At 35.0% G+C, this 19,475-nt stretch overlaps 1 protein-coding gene across 2 annotated transcripts in view; it reads right to left on the bottom strand.

Moving 5' to 3' along the window:
* LOC111087998 (semaphorin-2A-like) overlaps window positions 1-19,475 on the bottom strand; it is a 63,511-nt gene that overhangs the window by 22,732 nt on the left and 21,304 nt on the right. For both annotated transcript variants that reach the window (XM_022396671.1, XM_022396672.1), the window contains exon 2: window positions 6,666-6,753. In XM_022396671.1, coding sequence (XP_022252379.1) covers window positions 6,666-6,753 — 88 coding nt within the window. The remainder of the gene's footprint in view (window positions 1-6,665; window positions 6,754-19,475) is intronic.

The raw sequence follows: 19,475 nt of genomic DNA, 5'->3' as shown, positions 1-19,475 counted from the left end.
AAATTAACAAACGACCAGAGACGTAACAATATTGTTCCCAAAATATACACGTGATATTAAGCATTGGGAAGACCCCTCGCTCTTTCTAAATGGCGCCCATGTCTTTTTTAATAGAACGTTCTCTTTATATCATGCCGCCCATCTTTGAAACTAAGCGAGTTCATGCTATGGCCAACTTATATCCCAAAGGGTGGCATAAACATAACTTCTTCATACCTTTTAAAGAGCAGCATACTGCTATATCAGTTACGAATTCCTTCAAATAAAGCAGTATGCCGGTACAAAAACCTAATTTAAAATAACGCGGGTATATCACACTTGTATGGTAGAGTTAAACTAAATCTGAACAATCACGAGGATAGAATAAATACGAGTAAAATAAACATGTTAAACACTGACAAACAACGGATACAAAAACATATCCAAGCATCATACATGGTGATGGCTGCTGGCGTGAGATGTGCTTGTACAATAAACAAAGTAGTAACATAAAACTCAACACATAAACAAATGTATTCTTCGAGCAGATCCCATGGCAGTTCACACAGCTGAGCTACAAAGGCCGCTGCTAAAGACAAGGCGATCTAAACACAGCTGGTAAAACTTTCTGACATTAAAGACCTCTGATATCTCAAGAGCAGGCGGTCCTAAACGTTAAAAAACTATAAAGAACAAAAACACACTGTATCACTGCAGTGATTTGGGGGGTTCTTCAACTGCCTTAGAACACTAATCATCGATTGTTACAAATATAAGCAATGGTGAAAAGTCTTTAGAACTTGATGAAATATTGATCCCACATGATATATTGCTGAACACAGGATTCACTAGCTTCAAGAGATCATCGTACAAAGGATCTAATCAAGCCTATTTATCAATCATCGATGTGAGTTTTCTCTTTAATCTTCTAAGTATTCAAGGCTAAGTAGAAGTTCCTTTTGAATACTCTTCGAAACGTTGTACTTGTGGTTTATTTACACCAATTATTTGTAGTTACTTAATGACATTGTACTTGTGGTTTATTTACACCAATTATTTGTAGTTATTTAATGACGTTGTACTTGTGGTTTATTTACACCAACTATTTGTAGTTACTTAATGACATTGTACTTGTGGTTTATTTACACCAATTATTTGTAGTTACTTAATGACGTTGTACTTGTGGTTTATTTACACCAACTATTTGTAGTTACTTAATGACGTTGTACTTGTGGTTTATTTACACCAACTATTTGTAGTTATTTAATGACGTTGTACTTGTGGTTTATTTACACCAACTATTTGTAGTTATTTAATGACGTTGTACTTGTGGTTTATTTACACCAACTATTTGTAGTTACTTAATGACGTTGTACTTGTGAGTTATTTACTCCAACTATTTGTAGTTACTTGACGATCAATTTCATCATTATATATATACAAGCTTTCTACCTTACAATTAATTTCAATAATTTAATCTACCTTTAGTATACTATGGATAGCTCCAAAGAAACATTAAGATTATTCACGACAAATCTGTATACTGAAGCCTAGCCTATGATGCTATGAAACTGGTAAAATAAAGAATTTGGTAAATAAAGAAGAGTTTGATAAAAAAAACAAAAAAAAACACACACACATACAACAGGATTTGATTCACTTCATATTTACAAACCGGAAGTTTAGTTTGGAGATGGCAAAACAAAGCCATACTGCAAACTAAGATTCAATGACAGCAGCGAATGGCTTAAATACAAAGGATATGATGAAATTATCTATATATTCTCTGCTTCGTAACACGTATTAGGGCATAATACGTGTTACCAAGCGGAGAATATATAGACAATTTCATCATATTCTATGTGTTTAAGCCTAATACGTGTTACCAAGCGGAGACTATATAGACAATTTCATCATATCCTATGTGTTTAAGCCTAATACGTGTTACCAAGCAGAGAATATATAGACAATTTCATCATATCCTATGTGTTTAAGCCTACTACGTGTTACCAAGCGGAGAATATATAGACAATTTCATCATATCCTATGTGTTTAAACTTAAACACATAGGATATGATGAAATTGTCTATATATTCTCTGCTTGGTAACCCGTATTAGGCTTAAACACATAGGATATGATGAAATTATCTATATATTCTCTGCCTGGTAACACGTATTAGCTTTCTTTGCAAATTTTCCATTTTTTAAAAACTTTTTAAAGCAGTTTCATATATTATAATTCTTACATCCTGCTCTTCCATCCCTTGTAATACTTCTTGAGGCAGTTGCAGTAAATACTAGTATTGATTGTTTCACACACACACATATATATACATAGTACGTATATGTGTTGGTTGCACGTGACAATGTATATTTCGGAACTACAGTTTAGCCAAACCACTGGGCCTCGAAGTACTCTAGAACTAAAACTAGGTCTTTAATAAACTAGTTCCTTTAGGTAAAACTATGCAATAAAAAACAACAACTAGATAATAAACTAGGGTTAATGCAGACTTTCAACATAACTTGGTTATTCACAAAGTGTGTTGAATTGTAAACCTAATATTCAAGCTAGTAAACCTCTTTGCTTCTTGAAATAGGATTCAGGGACAAATAATAATACAAAAAGTGGAACCACTTGATTCCAGTTCTACATAAAAGATATATATATATATATATATTTCAATTCAAACAGTTTGAAACAAGACTGAAAAAAAAATTATGAATTAGAAGTTATTTTTTCTGTTTGTTTAACCTGGAAGAAATTTTGCTTTTATTGTGAAATTATGAATTTTATTTGATGTATTAAACCCACGAACACGTGGGCTAAACGGTCATATCAGATACCCCTGGGATTCAGACGTAGCCATCAATAATATTGAAATACTGGGCATTCAGGTATTATCGCCCCCCCACCCCCCACAACAAGGACTTTTCCTGGCTCTTTGAATGCATTCACAAAAGAAAATGCAGAACGTGTTCAGCAACACAATGTCTCAAACCTTGGTCCGATCCTTAGCCCGACTAGACCAAGTCCGGCTGAAATATGAATTAACCGTAGCTACGAATTATTCAGAAAATATGTCACAATTTCATACGAATATGGATGTTTCAGTACTGGAGAAACAGTAATCTAACTACAAGGTAAATGAAAATTAAAGAAAGCTATCCTATATTTTGGAATATAAAAGAATAATAATCACACCATTGATTTCGTTAATTCTGTACTTTTGTTCATAAAAACAGCATTAGATTGAAAACGATTTAAGTAAAAAACAACCACCGGGTGCTCATTCTTATTTCTGGATGATATTAGAATTTAAAAGGTTCAGCTGGTATTGATTTCATTTAACCTGTAATGACGTGGTAACTTCCTTAAAATGGTGTCCTAATCTTACATTTATCATCCATTCAATTTAAAAAATATTATTACGAGTAAATTTCCATTAAAATGTACTGACTGTGTTTGCAGAATATCATCAGATAAACCAAAACAGGTACGAAAACAATTTAATTATACTGCTCCAAATATTTCCTATTAAATCCAACTTTTATTTGATAGTTCAGATTCTTTGTTGTAGTTGATATGTTTCGTTTGTTTGTAAGTAAGTACAAAACTACACAATGGGCTGTCTGTGCTCTGCCCACCACGGGTATCGAAATCCGGTTTTTAGCGTTGTAAGTCCGCAAACATACCGCTGTGCCGTTATAGACAGGTATATCCTCACAACTTCGAGATATGACTTCCCTACTTTACTGTAATCAAACTGTGACAGACATTTTTAGTAGGTGTTATAGCTCTTCTTGATTTTTTTTAACTTCTTGACAAACTACCCGAGCTGCCAGTACTATTTAAGCCACACTTGTTATTGAAATTCATTTTCTTAACATCTGATTTAAGGGCAAACCTCCATCGATTTTAAACTCTATTATATTTTAGTTGCACTTTGTAGATATGTTTTCTTTAAAAGAATATCCTAGTGTTTCATATTTTACCATCAATTCTTTTCCTAAACGTTTGTCGCAGTTAAGTGTTCTCATCACTGAAATTAATATAACGGAAATTAAAGTTACAAATTCAACTTATGAGTTGTCTATTTTTCGTACATTTTTTTTTAAATTTGCTATTTCAACTTGAAATGAGAGACTCTACTTGGCTCTTGGGTATAGTAACATGCATATTTTCGAGTCTCAGCATAAAAACTAGACAATTTACGCCTAGTTGTACTTTAAAACTAGTGTAGTTTTTTTTAATTCAACAGTCAAAGAACTAAATGGCATTGTTCAACATACTGGTGTACTAACGGATGTAGAGGAAAATTACATTGGATGTACTTAAATAAAACTATAGACGACTGGCCCTTAAAAAACATAACACATAAAGGCGACATACAAACGATAAAGAGTTACTTATGCAAAGAGAAAAATATCTAGTTGACCCCCTTAATACACTACTAGTATCACGTGACACATCACTCTTGTTACAGAACGGTGTTTTCAGTGCGAGACAAAGCACTTCACGTGATTGAAGCAAACTGAATGGTATCACGTGACTTCATTCTCCATTGCGAACACGAACCCGTGTCCTTATTATATACCTTCTACAATATAAACACGAAGAGCTAGCAAAGAATATATTAGCAAGGAAATATAAAAATGCAAATAAGCATTAGTTGGTTACTGTGGTAAGTTTAAATTAAAGTGTATTTGTAAAAAAAACCTCCTTTTCTTTTCTTTCTTGCAAGTCATCTTCCGGGCTGTCAATTTTTTATTTGAATTATGTTTGAGTGAGACTCTTCTCACGCAGGAAAGTGCAGCAATCACCAAAGGTGGTGCTTTGTGGGATTATGAGGGGACATGGTATGCATTGTGGGAGTATGAGGGGACATGGTATGCTTTGTGGGATTATGAGGGGACATGGTATGCTTTGTGGGATTATGAGGGGACATGGTATGCTTTGTGGGATTATGAGGGGACATGGTATGCATTGTGGGAGTATGAGGGGACATGGTACCTCAGAATATTTATTCAGTGAGGCAAAATGGTACATTTGCTGGAACAATTTGATGGTAAATTTGACCTGGATCCAGCCGGTCAACCAACCATAATGCATTATAGAAAGTTAATAATTTGACCAATACGTGAGGTGGTTTTTTTTTTGCTAATGCGTGTGAGCGTGAGAATAGACCCAGATGCGTGAGTCTCACGCTCAATGGGTGAGTGTTGGTAGTACTTCATATGTGGTCTCTCCTTGTCACAAACAGGCCTCTAGGTGATCGAAGAGCTTCTAGGGGACAAGGGTTATGAATAGCAAAGAAGGGTCGTAGACAAAATGTGAATGTTATTCTTCGTACTTTTTCACATTACGAAAGGTAATTCATAGGTACAAAGATTTTAATACACTAGACGTTATAACAGGATCTCTTCATTTTTGTTACCCATCAAAAGTCCTGCTACTTATACCTTAACTACTTATAACCAATTACACTACCAAACTAATACAGAAGGGAAAAAATACAATTTTAATTCCTGGTTAGTTTTGTCTATAAGAATACATACTAACGGTTCCTTCTCCAATTGTTTGTGGGGGCGAAACATGGAGATGTGAGTCTCACAAGTGAACTTTACTACTGATGGTACTCAGTAGATGTATGGCATCAAAGTTTTAAGCTTTGGAATAACAACTGGGACAAGATTTATATACTGTATGTCTTTAGCAACATTATTAATTTACAGATATCCACCAGCTCGTTAAGGAGCCATGGTTAAAATAAATCTCGTGAGAACGCCATTTAAACTAAAAACAGTAAATATCTATAGAAGAAATAGTAATTAGTCTTTCACCAAAAAAAAAGGCTATTAGACAGAAACTGCGTGACTGAAATGAATAACTTGCTGATTAAACACCACCTTTTTCTAATATCTACTTATAATAATAATATCTCTTATCATAGATAGATTGGAAAATTAAAACTCGTACCTCACAAGCGGTTAAGATTGATAAAGTTAACTTCTCTCACAGGTAAGATTCAATGGAACACCTTTTTGATAAGATAGCACTAACAGTATAAACATATTCTTCCGTGTATCGAAATAGCTTTGTTTGTTTTAGAGCAATGCCACATTGGGCTATCTGCTACATCCACCGAAGAGAATCGAACCCCGTATTTTAGCGTTGTAATTCAGTAAACTTACTGCTGTCCCACCTGGGACAAATAATTTAGTAACAATATTAGCTGTCTAATAGTACTGAATGAAGTTTGATTTATCTATTAACTTTTTGATTTGTTTTTCAGGAGCAAAAAGCGAACCAGCTTTAAAGTGCTAAATTGCTCTTTAAATATTCTAATTGAAAGGTAACAGAGCGGAAAAAACAGACTTAAAGTTTTTATTCAAGATCATTCTTGCAAAATATATAATTGTATTAAAGCTATCTTCCAAAGAAGGAACAATACTAGAGAAAGTTCACAATCAGTAATTTTCTAAAAATGTTACCAAAATATTAATGTTTAATAACCTTATTTAACAAGGTGAAAGTTTATTAACAATCCATAAAATTCTAGAACTTTCATGAATAGAAATAGTTCGTTGCTAGCAAAGATTATTTGAAATTTCATCAATAACGATTCGTAAAGAAAAAAATATTTTGCAAAAAACAGCAAAGTTCCTGACTGTAATATACTTACATGCCTCCAACAAACAGAACATCTCTGGCTTTATCCATATAAAATGTGCGGTAATAGAACTTTCCACAGTTGAACACATGAGGATAATCTGGAAAAACACAAAAACAAGATGTTGAATTACAGATATTTCGCTTTTCTTATTCGTTTGAGTTTTAAAATATTACTTCACTTGTTTATGCAAACACAATAAAAAACTCAAGAACCAATAAATATATGAAACTGTAAGCATTCAGGGCTGAAGACTGCACACCTGACGCATGTGTTTGACCCGACCCCACTATTGAACATCGTGCCTTTAATACATAATTAAAGCTTCTGATATTCGAGATGAAGTCAGATCTGTATAATTACCTGCATTATTATTATAAAGCGTCAAGCCATTTCTTGTTTACTTGTTTGTTTGTATGAATAATGGAACTAACATACCACAAACTTACTTTTGAGAATTCAACGAAGCTCAGAAGTTGGCAACTAACATTTACAGAGTTACGTCAAATGTTTCGAATTAGAGGAATATGTCAGGTATTTTATTTGGCTTCTTTTTAGTGCTTATTTTCCAAAAGAAAAAAAAAGTATTAGACTGACGGGTGGCGGAAGTTGAGTTTTGGACGATAAACATTTCAACGTTAACAGGCTAATATGTGGGATGAAGCTGGAGTGGAGCAACTTAGTTAAATACTTCTATCAAATACCAATTTGGGTTGCAACCGAGGCGCTTCTAAAGTTAATTATGTTCTTTCAGTATTTAGGTAAAAAAATCTAAGACATCGAATATCGGGACCAGAGAAAAATTAAGCATTGCAAGTTTTTTTTTCAAAATTTATGATCAGAACAAGATATTACTCTTTGTCTTTCAAATATAGTTTGTGTTGTATGCGATATACAGTTTGTTTGTGTGTGGTATATAGTTTGTGTTGTGTGAGATATATAGTTTGTGTTGTATGTGGTATATAGTTTGTGTTGTGTATGGTATATAGTTTGTGTTGTATGTGGTATATAGTTTGTGTTGTGTACAACATATACTATATACCATACACAACACAAACTATATACCACATACAAAATAAACTATATACCACATACAACACAAACTATATACCACATACAACACAAACTATATACCGCATACAACACAAATTATATACCACATACAACACAAACTATATACCATACACAACACAAACTATATACCACACATAACACAAACTATATACCATGTGTGATATATAATTTATGCTGTGTATGGTACATAGTTTATGTGGTGTATGGTGCATAGCTTGTGCTGTATGTGATATATAGTTTGTGTTGTGTGTGTGGTATATAGTTTGTGTTTTATGTGGTACATAGTTTGTGTTGTATATGGTATATAGTTTGTGTTGTGTATGGTATATAGTTTGTGTTTTATGTGGTACATAGTTTGTGTTGTATATGGTATATAGTTTGTGTTATGTGTGGTATATAGTTTGTGTTGTGTATGGTATATAGCTTGTATTGTATATGGTATATAGCTTGTTTTGTGTGTGGTACATAGTTTGTGTTGTATATGGTATATAGTTTGTTTTGTATGTGATATATAGTTTGTGTTGTGTTGTGTGTGTACATAGTTTATGTTGCGTGTGCTATATAGTTTTTGTTGCGTGAGATATATAGTTTGTGTTGTGTGTGGTATATAGTTTGTGTTGTAGCTGGTACATACTTTGTGTTGTATCTGGTATATAATTTGTGTTGTGCGTGGAATACATAACATTCTAAGATCCCCACACAGTTTTGGGTTTTGGGGAGTTACCTACTGATAACTTCAAGTCAGTATATGAGGAGTATTTAAACCAGAGGGAATCCTCAATAGCCATGGGACTTGAAATTCTTTCAGGCAGGATTAGAATAAATTAATCTGTGAGGCCTTTTTTCTTTTTTCTTAGCCATATTTTAGTGCGCCAACAATACTAAGCGTGGGAAGCGCGTATACCCGATTCGATTTTATTACTCATCAGAATCCCTACCAGCCTACCCTCAAATTGAAATTATTTTGGACAGGATTAGAGTGAATTACTCTATGAGACCTTGGCGTGATCAAATATATCAATTGAAAAGGTTTGACCTCATGAGCCCAAAATTGTAATTAGATCTCAAATCGGTCAAGAGATGACGAAGCTATGAGCTAATAGTTTGTACTTGAAAAACAACAACAAAAACTCAGAGCCCTTCTACGAGCCGCTATGCTGCGGCTAAAAAATCAACGAGCGACATAATTGTTGTTATTTATAAAGGTGACGATAAACCTAGAGATTAGACAGAGGGTTCAGGGTCAAGCCTTATAAGGTCATTCACACTAATCAATTATAATAGGCCAAGAGTTGGCTATGGATGGTGTTGGCTATTTGCCTTCCCTCTACTCCACTATTTCTAAATTAGGGATGGGTAGCGCAGATAGCTCTCGAATTATCGTTTGCTTTATTCTATTGTGTAGCCGTTATGTGATATATAAAATATACTAGTTATGGCGTAATTTTTAATTTAAATATAATCACTTATAAGAGTTCAGGACACAGCTTATAGTATCAGACTTACCACTGCAAATCACATTATCCAAGAGTTATAATGTGACATTGCTACTTACAGACATAACAACCTTAAACAATATCCCATTGGACGATTGAAGGACAACAGACTAACAAAGCAAAAGTGGGATGTATCACATGATATTAAAGATACTTTTCACTATACAAAAGTAGTTGAGTCAGTAAGATCATGTCCCCCGGTGGAACAGCAGTGACTCTTCGAATTTACAACGCTAAACTTAGGGGTTCGTTTCCCCTCGGTAGACACACCAAATAACCTAATGTGGTTTTCTCTTGTTAGATAAATGTCTTTGCAATACATTTTCTAAATTAACGCCATCGTAGGTACTGATGTTGTTGTTGTTTTCTTAGCGCGAAGCTACACAATAAGTATCTGCACTTTGTCCAACGCATGGAATCGAAACTCGAATTTTAGCACTATAAGTCCATAAACTTACCGCTGCCCCACTGATGGATGGGGTGGAAAAAAGTGGATATCTGGGACGTGCCCACTGCGGGTATCAAAACCCGATTTTAAGCGTTATAAACCCTCAGACTTACGCTGAACCACCGGGGGCCATAAGTAATGAGAAATCTTTAATGTTTTTTAAAGAATGTTAAAGGCAACAGTGAAAAAATAAGATGCGTAACCGATTTATAGCAAGTAAAATAAGACAAGGGTAGAGTTAGAACCGAACAAGCTACATCTGCCGCTGTTGAGGCAAACTGAGTGTAATAAAGGATGTCGCCAGGTGCGTAACAGTTATAAAATTAAACAACAAACATATAACGGATCAATAGACTGTAATTTTTATTTGGTGCAAATTCTGTACATCAAAACTGAAATAATCAATCAAGAAACAAATAAAATATCAAACACTGTAGTGCATGATTGTTATTGGATAACGTGTTTCAAGTACATGTTGAAAACTTGTGAAAGTATTTAAATTAACAAAGGAAAGACATATAGCATGATAGGAGTAGAAAACACAGTACATACAAAGAGAACGAATACATTATTTGCAAATAAAAATCTTGTAGAAGCCTGTGAGCAGTTAACTATACAGACAACAAACATATGAACGAATAACGATATGGAGAGAACGAACGAAAAAAAATGGTAGAAAAATATCTAGGTATATGTCAAGTTTATAAACAAATATAAATAAAGTGTTGAATAAAGAGATGAACGGCGAAAAACGACAGATTTTTTTCGTGTAATTTAATTGGTCGCGTTGATAAAAAGGCAACTAACCAACCTAGCGGCACTGGTCGTCAACAGTCAGCCGCTTCATGTTGTGTTAATAATTTAGTTTCATAAAAATGTCAGGGCAGTCACCGCGTGCTTTTCTTTTATTTATTTTAAATTTTTTACTTGTACCAATGACTTTCAATTCGCAATAAAATGTATTACGCGTAAGTCTAAAAATAGCTAATTGTAATATTATTATTAAGAGAATGATCTCGACTAACTTGACGAGATGATAATAATGTTTAAAAGTGAGTTAGTTAAGACGACTATTACAAGTATATATGTTTTTTATAACTTATTAGGCCTGCTAAAACATCTCCAATGTAATTGCTCTTACTCGAACTCGAATCATACTCTGTCCTTGTATGGCTATCAAGTTATAATATAGAACAAACTACTGTACATAAAAAGAAAAACGTTTCTCAACTAAATAATAAAGGAGGCGTTACTTTCCTTCGTGTTTTTTTTTAAGCTGGTTGTATTATTCATTGTGTAAATGAACTATAAAGCGAACAGAAATGGGAGTGAAATCATATACTTTAGTGCTATATCGTGGATTCGAGCGTACACATACAACGTTATATTATAAACAACATGATAAAAGTGATAATAAAAAGGCTTCTCATCGGCTCCAACTCATTAAGATGTTTTATGTACATTGTATTAGCTATTATCAGGAGGAAATTCTGTGTGGATATCCTTAATACCACAGGAGTTAAGTAAACGTCTTGAACCAGACCATGAGTGTTAAGTAAACGTCTTGAACCAGACCATGAATGTTACGTAAACGCCTTGAACCAGACCATCAGTGTTAAGTAACGCCTTGAACCAGACCATCAGTGTCAAGTAAAGCCTTGAATAAGACCATGAATGTTAAGTAAAGGTCTTGAACCAGACCATGATTGTTAAGTAAATGTCTTGAACCAGATCATGAATGTTAAGTAAACGCATTGAACCAGACCGTGAGTGTTAAGTAAACGCCTTGAACCAGACCATGAATGTTACGTAAACGCCTTGAACCAGACCATGAGTGTTAAGTAAACGCCTTGAACCAGACCATGAGTGTCAAGTAAACGCCTTGAATAAGACCATGAATGTTAAGTAAACGCCTTGAACCAGACCATCAGTGTTAAGTAACGCCTTGAACCAGACCATGAGTGTCAAGTAAACAACTTGAACCAGACCATGAGTGTTAAGTAAACGCCTTGAACCAGACCATGAATGTTAAGTAAACGCCTTGGACAAGACCATGAGTGTTAAGTAAACGTCTTGAACCAGACCACGAGAGTTAAATAAACGCCTTGAACCAGACTATGAATGTTAAGTAAACGCCATGGACCAGACCATGAGTGTTAAGTAAACGCCTATCAGGATGACAACAGTTAGCCTTCGTGGACTCTCAATAGCGTATTTAGTTTTACTGCTGATTTTTGTTGTTGTTGTTTTCTTAGTGCAAAGCTACACAATTGTCTATCTGTCCTCTGTACACCACGGAGAATCGAACACCAGATTTTAGCGCTGTAAGTTCGTAAACGTACCGCTGACCTAATGGGGACACGCTTTTTGATATTGGTAAATATATATGAAATTTTATCTAGCTTATATACTATCACAATGTGTTTTCCACTATAGTTTGTTTTGTTTAAGCGTAAGGCCACACAACTGGTCTATTTACGCAGTACTCATCGCATGGATCAACTGTTCGTTTTTGTCGTTAAGCGCAAAGCTACACAATGGGCTATCTGTACTGTGTCCGCCACGGGTATCGAAACCTGAGTTTTAGGAGTACAAGCCTTCAGGCATACCACTGAGCTAATGGAAACGCACATGTATCAAATCTCGAACTTTAACGGTTGTGTGTTATACAAATATGGGGTGACAAAATTATTGGTTAGTTATTTTAAACATATCCTAATCTAGTCTCTTTGATTTAGCTTCAAGGACCAAAATATTAAAAAAAGATGACGATTTATTTCGAATTCTACAGAAGTGTAGATGCCATAATTGAAATTGACGTAACTGATTTTTGCAGACAGTTCTGAAAAGTCAATACAGGTTTCAGTTAATAAGATCGGCTCATCAAATTAGTTTCAGTTTGTCATGATATTGTTACGTCTCTGGTCGTTAGATAATTTCCCGTATAATTTCTTTCCAATGAAACTTTAGCGACACAAGTCCTTTCTTAAATAAAACTGGTTTATTCTCTCTGAATACAACTTTGCAATACACTTAATTTCCACAGTCACGCTATAACAAACGCTATAATTCACAACGAACGACTCACGTGCTCGAATCAATCGTCAGTCTCTCTCTGTCTGCAGTTCAATTGCATTGTTGCCGTCAGTTCTTGGCCGTCCTATATACCGCATATCTAATAAACATTCGAGGCTTCAAGAAGGGACATGAACGTTCTAGAAGCGCATGACGTGTTACTAGCGTCATGTGACCTCCGCTGTCATAACAATATAAAAGACTGTTTGGTTTAAGTATTAGTGATTAATTTATATTTGTGAGTGAATACTTTATTATTCTTAAGTTTTGTTATAATGAGAGTTAAAAGCAGACGATTGTAGAAGGTTTTCTTAAAAACTAATTGGTGTCGAGAATATAGAAAGCGGCTAGACGAGCGGGAAGCAGCAGACAGACAACAATAGACAGATAAAAGCAAAAGAGAATATAGCTGTGTGAATTTAAGTACCGTAGATGTGATAGGCCTAACGACTGAAATAGGCCTATCGTTTAATATGTTAGACTGAGACTAACAGTATAAAAAAGATAAGAAGGATAATTTTATTCCGTCAAAGCGTGGATCTAAAGTAATTGAATCAGCCTGGGTACACATTGACAAAAGGGACGGAGGATCTTCAGAAGAAAGAAGACCAAATGAATTACGGTAACTTGCGCCACAACTATAAGTGAATCACACACAGAATACTAGTACGATAATAATATAGAGAAGATAATTCAACTTGTCAACTGAAATTCTAAAGTAATTGAATAGGCCTAAGTGGACTTTTGACAACAAGAGGGGGAACTACGTGTATATGTTTATGATGTTCCTGTAATCTCTATAATGTGAGGACTTTGTTGTACATAGGCTTAACTTGTTCAGAATATATATATAGATATTATTTGAAAACAAGTAAAGTATGAGCTGTTTATTCATCGTTGAATTTATCGCTAACAAGTCACAGACATCTACTGTAGAAGAATCCTAAGCCCAACAACCACATAGTATACATTTATACTATTGAGAAATATAACTAAAAGCCATTTATTTCGACAATTGGCAAGAAGAATAACTTATATATATATATATATATATATTATTTTTAAAGTCTGACAGAGTTGTATAGTTTAATTATTTTGACACCATGTATATTTACTTGAAATGAAAAGCTTGCACTTAAAGAATTAAACCTAAGAATGTTAATAATACTAGCGTCACTGGGTGGTAGAAAAAACAATTTTCTCATGTGGGAATTTTTAGATCTTTCCGATAACTTATTATGCGGTGACAGAAAATAGAAAGTGAAATCAAACAAACAAATGTTGTAAATAGCGCATATATATGAGGTTAAATTTATACTATGAATATGGAAGTGTGTATTATCTAAATATTATATTGCTATTTTTAAGGCTGACAAATAAAGCACTTAGCTGGTAGAAAGAAAGAGAACAAGTTGATAAGGGCGAAACGTCTGTCACCTACAATTAGTATAAGATAGACTGACAAGCAAAGACTCGAAAATAGAAGACGAAGGTGTGTGACCTGACATTTTACTTTGATAAAGCACACCAGACCAACTAGTAGCACGGTAGCAACAAAAAATAACACGAGTTGAAGACTTCTGCCTAAATGATGATTGTTTGTTTGTTTGTTTTTAATTGTGCACAAAGCTACACAATGGGCTATCTGTGCTCTGCCCACCACGAGTATCGAAACCCGGTTTCTAGCGTTGTACGTCCGCAGACATACCGCTGGGAGGTCTTAAATGATGAATGGTTTCAGCTCAGAAATTGGTGTGGAGTCGTGGTCAGTAGGTCTTCCTATATTAGCATAACTCTGGTTATTTGTCAACGGTACTGGTCAGCAGATCTTCCTCTATTAAGGAAAGTCTTGTTAGTTGACAAATAGAGTGGTCCCCAGGTCTTCTTCTATTAGCTACGGTCTGACTAGTTGAAAGTGCACTTGTAGTCTGTGGAGGGTGACTTCAAAATATTTTTCTTCCAACAACAGAAGATAGTCTTCCATTATCCTATCGCAAAAAAAGGATAGGTTCTCTATTAAGTAATTAGAAACAAAATCATGCTTAGCTAGAGGTCAAGTTCTTGGCCTTATATTCAGAATTTGAAAATTATATGTCAACGTAACTTATATGATTACAAACTTCACATCTTTCTACACCTGGGATAACATTGCTCTGGTTCCACTTTCTCTGGAATCTGTATCCTGAATAAATAAACAAACTCGTTAGGAAGAAGCCATAACCAGAAACTTACTGACTAGAATGCTTAATCACCTTCTTCACACTATCTAAAGTATGAATCAGTTTTGGTCATTGTAGACCACAGCTACATTGGAGAACTTCGCCAGAACAACATGCTAGAAACCCTATAAAGCTATGGACTTCTTCTTTAGTCACAGGCAAGCAACAGTTTATAATCACTGTAATCCTTGTAGAATCAATGAATATTCTACTACATGACCATACAACATTACACTCCACCACGTAAGTGCATACTTTCCTGGTTTTGATTTCTAGCATGTTTTCTGCACATGCTGAAAGTCCATTTTCAGGTTCTCAGGAACAGACTTAATTATGCACCAAAAATTATAATATTGTCCATATAGATGAAATGTCTCGTCTTTGTAGTCTTGTAATATCATTTGCTCAAGTATGTAAGATGTAACAGACCAAATGGCAGGATATAAATCCTTAAAAGTAAATTCAACTGCTAAAACTAACCCTATTTCTGCTTCCATCATCCAGTTTTACTTGCTAACAAGATCTAGCATAATGAATCAATAGGTAGTTTCCAGGATATCGGACATTAGCACTCTGTACAACTTGTACACATCTTCTATGTCCATTCGATTTTGGCATTATTAATATCCCTGATGCTCTTAACAAGTTTATGTAGAGGGTTTTTATCCTATATGAATCACCATTGTCTACGTCTTGGTATGTAACTGTTGTTCTACCCAGGAAGATATATTATCTTATAAACACAAAAACAAATTACTTATGCAATCCTCAAATCAACAACCTCGGATGTTCTGGCAGTCATAAACCTGCTTTTCGATGAAGTACACCTGAAGTAACACTAGCTATAAGGCTATTTCTTTTTCTTTCCAATAGCCATTCCATTTGCAAGTTGAATAGCTGTCAATCAATAACTGCAAATTAATATTGAGTCAAAGTTTTCAGGGAGATGATTGTCAAATCACACTGTATTTTATGCAGTAGTTCTATGAGTGTAGTAGATGGTGGCAACAAATTATACTTAATTATTGCAACACCATGGAATATCATTTGTACTTTTGGACACATTTTATATTTACTCATGCCTATCACTCTTTCTTGTTTCTGAATGGTTGGCATTGGGTGGTTTTGCTGCAGATCTGCAGTTTCTCTAAACCACAGGCAGTGCTGGCAGATAAATTCTGCAAAACATCTATCACTAAGGTGCCAATGCTAAAGCAAAGTCAGAAACTACAACTTTTATTCTGAAAAAATAACACCAATAAAAATATTGGCCCATACCTCTCAACTTGCCAAAAGTTAGAAGAATGTCAATACAAACTGGATGACTACACCTGAAGCACCTTTGCCTTGCTTCTGTGCATCTTTACAGGTACACATCCAGTTATCACCAGTCCTGGATGAACTCAGCTAGCCAACACATTTTTTTGAAACAAGCAAGCTGTTGCATCTACCTAGTTTGATTAGCAAAGGCCACTCGGGCCCCATTGATTCAAACTAGCTGGAGCAACAAAAGTCATCGCTTGTATTCTATCTTCCTGCTGCTGTATAGTAAGAAACCAACAGCCTCTCTTGCTTCACAATAGAATAATAATTGTTCCTCTTCGGGTACCAGTTTGTAATTGAAGCTGATGCTCCACCCTTTTCATTCAAAGTACCATTTAGTGGGAACTAACTGCCGTTGTGGACAATACCTATGGTAACAAAGCCTGGCTGGTAATCAGTTTTGCTTATTTGTGACACCTGATGGTATTTGTAGTAGTTGTGCTATGGGCTAAGGAGACAACTTAGCAGTTCATTTAAGAGGATGCTGAGCCAAGGCATTTAAGTTTCACTCTTCTCCTTTTTTTGGCAAGTTGTTTGAAATGACAAAATGTATAATGCTGCATGGGTGAAGGCTCTCAGTGAACTTGTCTATGAGGATTTTCGTACAACCCACTAATGGCATAATGGGGGTAAGCCTTCTCATTTAGATATTGCAAGTCAACTACATAAGTAATCCAGTTGTCGTGGTCTCCTTGCTTCAAGCCTTGAATCTGACTGTGTTGATAGCGTGATTCTCCATATATATAAGTTCAAACCTTTAACAAAACATATTTGTGACCAACATATTGTTTCTCATCCAAGTACAGTATTTGTGTCCGCGGTTGATCATTCTGAATACAACCACTCCAGAACATTTCTAACCTGAAGCACTTCATTTCATCCTTTAGCATTCTTCTGATTATTGGCCTATCTGCTTAACATCACTGCCATTGGATGATTGTTGTGAATGTACAGGCCTACATATAGTTTCTCTACTAACATTTTCCACAAATACAATAACTTCTATCAGTGATGGAGACACTAGCATTTGTATGAATTCAAACTGTCATTACAGATTAGCAGTGACATATAATGGTTACATACACGATGTCTGACTATTCAGGTTGGTCATAAGCCTGTGCATGGCCTCTGACAACTGTTAGCTTGCATTTAGTCTTGAAAAGGCTCTTTGTTGTGAGAGAGATTTTTATTTCTCCTGTCGAGATGTCTATTTTCTCCACTGGCTGGTGAACTTGATCCACCTGGAGCATCTCCAACCATTTTATGACCATTGATGATTCCACTAGAGATGGGAATCAACAGTGATGACGAGTCCTAGACATATTTTTCTAATGTGTCTCATAATGTTCATGTGATCCTTAGCGATTAGGTCTAATGGTCAAATCTCTTCTGCAATCTGTATGTAACTCTGTGAGAGTAAGCCAGATCAGCAACTCAGTATATCCCAAGCTATAGTTTATCTTCCTGGTCCTGGTATCATATGTGCTCTTTGTGTGAGAGCAAAAAGTCCACATTTAGGTAGAAATTAAAAAAATATGTCTAACTTAAACTTTGCAATAACAAACCCTTGGTTCTGGCACCGAAATCGCTATTAATATTTTCTTTTAAGCTGGATTTTGGCAGTTTTTAAAATATATTGATTGAAACTTTTATGGAAGTATATTATTTTGCATTGATCTGTGACCATGTTTCAGGTTCCATGCTGAGTCCAAGCCAGCATGGAGCATGAAAATTCATCACAGCACAAAGAAAAATGACAGATGTCCGTAAACATTTCACCCTTAATAACTTAGTTTTTAGTATTCTTAGGTAAAATAAACTATTAATTTCTCAAAAGCAGAGAATTCGGTAAAAAATGTTAATTTTATAAAAAATAAAAAGACTGGATACAAGTGCTTCACTTGGAAAAAAGTCACTTTTATTGGAAAATCAATAAATATGTGGAAATGACAAATTAATTTCTTGTGGACAATTACATTGTTCTGATCCAAATTGTATTCAATATTTGGTTTCCTTCTTTCTGGTGAGATAGAGCTTCAGTTAAGAGCAGTTGAAAAGAACCAAGAGGAAATTCGCTAGAACAATATTATTATTTTAAGTTCCCCCCTTCCCGGAATGTCACGTGATCGGGCAAATCTCAGCAATAGCAAATTGAAACCTGAAATTTCTACTTCTCTATTTTCTACAGATAACCAATGCGACTTTCAAGATACTCAATAAGTTGAATAACAAGGACAACATGTGAATAGTATAAAAGCTTTTGGCTTATCCATTCAACTCGTAGAACAGTTCCTAAAGCCATTATTAATGAATTGAAAGTTGGGTTTGGTTTAGACTGTTTATTTTAGTGCAAAGCTACACAATGGAGTATCTGTGCTCTATCCATATAGCCCCCCAGTGGCACAGCGGTATGTCTGCGGACTTACAACGCTAGAATCCAGGCTGTGGGCAGAGCACAGATAGCACATTGTATAGCTTTGTGCTTAATTACAAACAAACAAACCATCCATCGAGATGAGTCGAATCTCGAGTTTTTAGCATTTTAAGTCGAAACATTTGCCACTTACCCACCAGGGGATTTGAGGGTTGAGAACGTGTGACTAATAATTACAACATCTTAAATAATGATATATCGGATTATTGAAAGTAGATATTATCGGTACTAGTGTTCGCGAAAGTTTCACCCTAAATTAGTATTAAACACGTCCAATAAATCCATGTAAATAATAATGCAATAATCCATATTTATGCAAAATATTGTGTTGGTACTGGTGTAGTATTTTCAGGTAAACTGGAAACCAATTTGAGCTACATCGGATATGTCCGCCTAAAAGGAGATAACAATATATTATTATCACAGAATAATGCTGGATGTATACTGGCTGTGGAATAAACAGACTGATGTAATACAATATGAACATAAGCTTTATAAGACATAAAAACACAGTGTTTTACGACTGCAGCAGTGCACACTTGACGAAGTGTAGATCAAGACTAATTAAATAAGATATTTCTACTTTAAAAAAACCTAGAATTTACCTACGGCGACTTTAACACCACTTGACTGGTTATTTCCATTCCACAAAGATGGGGTCGAAACCTCTAGGTATTAACTGTACAACTAAGAAACGACATTGCTCTACCTTTGGTCCGGCATGGCCAGGTGGTTAAGGCACTCGACTCGCAA

The sequence above is a fragment of the Limulus polyphemus genome, unplaced genomic scaffold (assembly GCF_000517525.1).
Source record: "Limulus polyphemus unplaced genomic scaffold, Limulus_polyphemus-2.1.2 Scaffold2967, whole genome shotgun sequence".
NCBI classification, from domain to species: Eukaryota; Metazoa; Arthropoda; class Merostomata; order Xiphosura; family Limulidae; genus Limulus; species Limulus polyphemus.
The sequence above is the reverse complement of the archived record's forward strand: the minus strand, read 5'-3'. Positions and strand labels throughout refer to the sequence as shown.